This window comes from Austrofundulus limnaeus, unplaced genomic scaffold (assembly GCF_001266775.1).
Source record: "Austrofundulus limnaeus strain Quisiro unplaced genomic scaffold, Austrofundulus_limnaeus-1.0 Scaffold217, whole genome shotgun sequence".
In the NCBI taxonomy this organism is placed as follows: domain Eukaryota; kingdom Metazoa; phylum Chordata; class Actinopteri; order Cyprinodontiformes; family Rivulidae; genus Austrofundulus; species Austrofundulus limnaeus.
This window is the reverse complement of record NW_013952619.1, coordinates 933376-940211: the sequence shown is the minus strand read 5'-3', so window position 1 is coordinate 940211 and position 6836 is coordinate 933376. Positions and strand designations below refer to the sequence as shown.

At 36.5% G+C, this 6836-nt stretch overlaps 1 protein-coding gene across 1 annotated transcript in view; it reads left to right on the top strand.

Annotated features, from left to right (window-relative positions):
• Positions 1–167: 167 nt before the first annotated feature.
• LOC106525209 (BMP/retinoic acid-inducible neural-specific protein 3) overlaps positions 168–6836 on the top strand; it is a gene marked incomplete at its 5' end in the record, with an annotated part of 21005 nt that continues 14336 nt past the window's right edge. The window contains 3 exon segments of the mRNA XM_014019362.1: positions 168–273; positions 501–737; positions 4889–5111. Of these exon segments, the coding sequence (XP_013874816.1) occupies positions 168–273; positions 501–737; positions 4889–5111 (566 nt within the window).

The following is a 6836-nucleotide window of genomic DNA, read 5'->3' as shown; positions in this document are numbered from 1 at the left end:
CCAGAGGACCTACTTATTTTTTTCTTTTTGATTTTTTTTTCTACCTGGATTACTGAGATGCATCAGGACACTTATCAGATACTGTTTAGCTTAAAMCTTTGCACTTTCTTTCTTAGAATGGATACAGTGAACATTTTCTAAATATTATTATTTTTGTTGTCTCCCAGGTGACTGAGACCCGAACTGGACCTCTTGGGTGTAGTAACTATGATAACCTCGACTCGGTTAGCTCTGTGCTTGTTCAGAGCCCTGAAAACAAAGTCCAGCTGCAAGGTTTGTGTAGACACTTTTTTTCCTGTAATTCACAGTATGTTTTTCATCTCAAAGTTTGAGTACATAAAGAAAACAGCCGTAACTGTTAGGCATACAAACACAACGATTTATAGATTTTATTAAGTACGTTCTCTGCCCAGTCAACGATATATTGCCTCCATTCCCTCACCGTCACTCCCTAAGTGCACATTTTGATGACGGTGTTAAAGCCCAGCTTGATTTTACAGGCTTGCAAGTGATCCTCCCAGACTACTTGAGGGAAAGTTTCGTGCAGGCTGCGCTGAGCTACATAGCCTGCAATGGAGAAGGCGAGTTTGTCTGCAAAGACAATGACTGCTGGTGCAACTGTGACCCCAAGTTCCCGGAGTGCAACTGCCCTTACATGGACATCCAAGCCATGGAGGAGAGTTTGGAGCGGATCACGGAGACGTGGGGGATGCTCTATAAAGAATTTGAGGAATCAGGTGAGGAAGACTTGTAAAAATGTAATGATTTTTTTTCTTTCCTCAATGCAGGAAAATCAAACTTCGACGTATAAATCAGTTATATGAGAGAGGGTTGAGATGAATTCACGTCTTTTATCTGGACCATTAAACCGGATTGCGAAACCAATATGTATATATCTCCTTACTCTATGATTTGTTGTTTATCTGTAACAGCGAAGTTAGAGTAGTGGATTCAAGCTCACTATCTGCATAAAGCAAATTAACAACATAACATAACTGGATTTAAAAGAAAAGGAACAGAAAAAAAATAAACCCTTTCAGCTCAAGCTACAATAAGTCCGGAGCAGATTAATCACCTATAAAACCCATTTATTGCCGGTCCAGCTTTTCATATCACCAGGGAAACAGAGGTTGAATGGAAGCTCTTAGCACAATGTTTAGCTATTATTGCTGCACTCGGTCACACTGACTTGGTGATTATTACTCAGGTGAAACTGAAATGGATGTCTCTCTTTTGCCCAACTTTTCAGATTTGCATTATCCTGAATTATTACCGAGAGCAATTACCTTCAAAGTTTATGTTTTAATTGCTGGATGTGAAGCAAGGCCAGGAATGTGTCTGGACTACAGACACCCGAAAGCGTCATAAATGTGTCCTTCAGCAAGTCGCAACTTACTGCTTTATCAGCAGAAGATGCAAGCTAGTTTTACCATTAAATGAGAGAGAGGTCAGGGCTATGGTGGGTTTTATTGTTAAACTGCCAATATATGGTATTTACAACCTTCATGCAGCAGCAAAAAGGGTTTTTGTGAAGATATATTGGTGTATTGATGAGCTTCCTAGTGTGTCAGGGTTGTTACAAAGTGTTTCAAGTCTTGCAGTCATACTGCAGTGAGTTATTTGTTTTATAGGGACTCCTCATATGTGCATATATGTTGGTTGAAAGGTGATCTTTATATATTTATATATGTTTATAGATGATTGTGCCACTTGAGCAATACCAGTGTAAAACCTGCTCTATGATTTAAAATGTGGAAATAAATGCTTTAAAGCAGGGGTTCTTAACCTTTTTGACCTCGGGGCTCAATTTGTTGAACATAAAGTGGCACAAGGCCCAGTCAGACATTACCAATGTATGGATCAAAATGATAATTATTCTAAATCTAAATCTTGGTTTATTTATTTATTTTTTGTATTTACATCGTAACTAAACTATAGGGGTGCAACAATACATGTACCCGTATTGAACTGTATCGAACCGTATCGAACAATACAGATTTTAAAATTTTACTTTATCAACTTGTCAAATGAAGATGCTCTGTGTTAAAGGATCAGTGGATCTGTGTTCGACTACTCCACCTAGGCTGTATTTTTGAGTGCAGATCCACTGAGAAACTTGCTGTTTCAGCAACATTTAATTTAAAAGCTGTACTTTTGAGGTTAAACAAATGTTCATAATATAAATAAATTACAAGTTAAAAGGGGCATGGACATTTCTCTGTTTTGTATTGAAAAAATATCGAACCGTGTGACTAAAGTATCGAACCGAACCGTGAATTTCCTGTATCGTTGCACCCTACTAAACTATCCTAACTAACATAACTAAATTAAATTCACTTACAGTTTAAAAGTAAAACTTCTATCAAATAATGACAAGACATGATTGTGACAAAAAAATTATATTGTAAGCTGCCCATAACAATCATTTGAACAAATACAAAGGTCAGTCAACAGATCCCTCTGGCTTATCAGCACAAAAATATTTATTTTTTAACATAAGCAATAACAAAAATAGACAATTCAAAAAATAAAATTGTGGGCATTAAATAAATAAATTAAAAATGTTATATATATATATATATACACACAAACAATAACAAAAATAGACAATTCAAAAAATAAAATTGTGGGCATTAAATAAATTAAAATGTTTAATGTTTCAAATTTTAAAAAAATGTAAAAATAAATTTGATTAAGTACAAATGAAAATATAGCCTTTTTAAACTTTTGCAACCAGAAGCTGCTCTTAATAATAGTGACAAACAATAACAATAGCTTTTTGACAAGTTTAAAATTTCTTTAAAATACGTTCAAAATTTTTTAAAAATAAACTACAAAAATTAATTTAAAGTGCAAATTAAAATATAGTTGTATTAGCAACTGTGATAATGTTTTGAACTTTTAAAATATTACATGGTAAAAACAGAAGCTGTACTTTAGTCGAAAAACTTGGGCATTTTTTGATGAGTTACCTTCATTTTTGCTTCTACTTTTCATTAAAATAGGTTTCCATTCTCAGCAGGTTTTTAAGGTTCTTCCTCTACATATTAAAAAAGTTGTTAAACATCTGAGTGGCACACTACTGCTACTAGTGGTGCGAAAGTGTATTGCACCTTATTCAAATTCAATGCAGTCCCGTGGCCCTCTGCGGCCCGAAGTTAAAAACTGTTGTTCTTTTGAGGCCCTCAAGGTGGCGCTCGTGGACCACAGGTTAAGAATCTCTACTTTAAAGCAGGTTTTTTTTAAATATACAAGCGTAAACCACTCCTGAGATAGCAAACATACAACAGTTTTTTCGTCCTTCTTTTCATTTCACATCCTGGATGACTGAAAATGTACAGCAACAGATGATGCTAAATTAGCATTGGACCGTGTTGATACTAATGTGTTGGAATTGATATTCTATGTTTTATTTCATCTTAAGCTCAGTGTTCTGCTCCAAAAATAAAAAGCTGCGCTGCAAAATCCATCAAGAGGCCAGATTAAATGTGAACGCTGTACCTAACAAGCAGGTCAGATGATAATTTAATCAATTGTGATTATACAAGAACACAAGAATCACACAAGCTAACAAATGTAGCCTGTGTGGCTACTTCTTCAAACAAAGCCCGCTCCGTGTGACAACTTCCTTTGCTCAAAACAGGTTGTCTCTGGCACCTGCTTCGGATGTTATCATCCATTAAATGGATGTTATTAGCCATTATCAGTCCCATAGAATGGCTTCAGACTGTCAGCTGGTTAATATGAGGCATAAAGCCACTAAGGTTAATTTTAGAGAAATTAAAATGGGCTACGATAAAGTAGACTGGATACCGGCGGTAGCAGATTTTTGCTTTCCAGTGTATATGGCACTGATAACCCACTTAGGGGCACTGTTGGGACAGTCTGAAGTCATTCTATGGGACTGATAACGGCTAATAACGTCCATTTAATGGATGATAACATCCGAAACGGCACCTGCTTCGGATGTTATCATCCATTAAATGGACGTTATTAGCCGTTATCAGTCCCATAGAATGGCTTCAGACTGTCCCAACTGTGCCATCTAGCAGGTTATCAGTCCCATAGAATGGCTTCAGACTGTCCCAACTGTGCCACCTAGTGGTCATACTTAAGTCTAAAGGATAAGATATCCAAGCAAAAAAAATCAAATCTAAGACCAGCAGTGTGAACAAATAATTTTTTAACTTCCTGATTTACGTCACCCCCACCCCCCCTTTAAAAACCACTGTCGACCCCTAGTGGAGGTGCGCCCCACAGTTTGAAAACCCCTGCTTTAAACCATGGCATGTTGTACACACAAGACAGAAACATCAGTTTCAGAGACTTCATTTCAAAGTTTTGTATCCGTGCAGATGCAAATTGTAACAGCTCACACAGCGAACTCGGGTGTCTTCTGTCTTGTCCCAGTTTCCCAGCCCTGGTGTGTAACTTTGGTTTCCAGACGATAAACAAACCAACAAACACATGTTTATGCAAGATTCCCTGAAAACAGATAAAAAGGACTTGGAAAAAAAACATGGATGTGATGTTTGCTGTTCTAATACTACATGTTTGTAGTTCAGATAAACTATATTGTTACACATGCTGTTTTTATTTTARTGATTGAATTTTTTTCTAACTTTATCTTTAAGGTTAGTGTCTAAGTCTTTTGCTTCTTTCAGAATTTACTTTAGTGAAAAACTTTCTGATTTAAAAACTTAGAAATCTGAATGGCTGACCATCTGATAAAAAAAAAAACCATCAAATCAATTTGAATAACCTGCTTTATTCTTTCAATCCGTTCAAATAGCCCGCTCTGCTGTTTCCCACTTTGAACGGGATGTTCTGAGAGTTCCTCTGATGAGGCCGACCCTGATGCTAAATAAGTCTTTCTCTGCGATTACAGAAGAATTCAAGGCCTTCTATGCCAGGCTGCCCCAGAGCRACTTTTTGAACGTGTCAACGATCCAACACTTGTGGTCCTTGGACAGCCTGTTTCAGTGGCGATATGAGCAGCTGGAGAACAGTATGCACATCCTYTCCAAACGAGCCCAGAGAGTCATCTTCAAGCTCTTCAGTCTCAGTAAAAGATGTCACCGACAACCCCAAGTCCGCATTCCACGAGAGCGGTGAGAAAATGTTTTCATTCCCTTTTATCATTGCTGTTCATTTACTTTAAACCTTTACTTTTAAARATTGTATTTGATATATTGCTAWWTTTTATAACATCCTTTTAAAAACTCTTTGCTTGTGTTAGTCCMGTAATTAYATTTTAGTTAAAACTTTTTCAGGTCAAACTGCGATTTTAGGCAGTTTTATCGCTGTGCAAAATGAATTCTATATTTGTTACCAACCTCTTGCAAGACTTTGGCATTTGTCACCCACCACTGTTGTGTAAGAAGTCACAACTTGCAATTTATTTTCCCCCAGAATAAATAAATAAATAGTCATCCATGACAGTTGCAAGCACACACACAAAAAAAAGCTGCCAGTGCTGCAGCAACACTTTACTTGTCACATTTTCCCCCGTTTGTGAATAGTTTCTGTAAAGAATTACATAACTGAGTTATACTTGTGCCGTTTTTACTAAAATATAGAAAAGAGAATCAAACTGTTTTTTATGTTAATTAAAAAAGAGGTCAGGCAATTATTTGATTTTACTTTTACTTCTTTATTTTTATTTAGGCAGGTAATCAAATTGAGACATGTAGTCTGACTTACAAGAAAACCAGTACCAAACCCAGTGGTTCCCAAATGTTTTGCCTTCTGACCCACAAAATATCCATGGCAAAAACTTGTGACCCCAAATATTACTGGTCTGAGTACATGAACTTCGTTAACTCTAAAAACACAGGCTTTTTGACAATCTAAACAGCTTGTATGAAAATACAAATACTTATTTATACTTATTTTGTGTTTTTGTCATAGTTATAGGGAAAATATTACATAAGCAATTATTTTATTACCCTTTAAATTGATTTCTGGAGATTATCCAAGGTGCTTCATGACCCATAATTGGGTCCCAAGCCCAWCTTTGGGAACCAAAGTGCACTGGTTCCCAAACTTTTCAGCTTTTGACCCACAAAATAACAGTAGCAGAGACCTGAGCCTACAACTATTTTTGGATGATAAACATTTGTATCAGGTCAACTAAACATGGGCATAGTAACAATATTTGTTTAATACTACATTTATCCATTTTAAATACACTAACCTCACTCCTTTGTAACAACTAAGGCAAAAATGTAATTAATTCTGAAAATATTTTCAGGACCCCATCTTGATGTTTCGGGAACCCACCTTGGGTCCCGACCCCAAATTTGGGAAACACTGAGTTACACAAAGATCATAAAACATCATGTTAACATTTAATGGAAAGCAGAGTAAAAATAAACAACCTAAGAGGAAGAGCAGGTTTAAAATGATTTTTTTCAAGATGTATTTYAAATGTCACAGTGTGATCAAAGTGAACCATTTCAGTTTTTGCTGCGATGAATTCCAAAGTGACGGAGCAGAATAAAAGGAGGCCGTTTTCTTTAATTTGTCTGTTATTAAAGGGGACATATCATGCAAAATCCGCTCTTTAGACATCAAATGCATTTTGTTGTGTAAAAAAAGAAAAAAATCATATAGGTCTTCTGGACGGGTTCTTCTCTAATTAAATGTTTCGTCTCTTCTCCAAGAGACTTCTTCAGTCTGAGAGTTTCAGGCAAAATTCAGGCTTTTAAGCCCTGCCTCCGTGTGACTGATATTCACATGACATGGCTAACACATTATGGCAAAGGCTGGTTCACCCCAAAGATCTGGTGCCCCGGCACAAACAGCAATGTTGTTTATGCTGTTAAGTGCCAGGA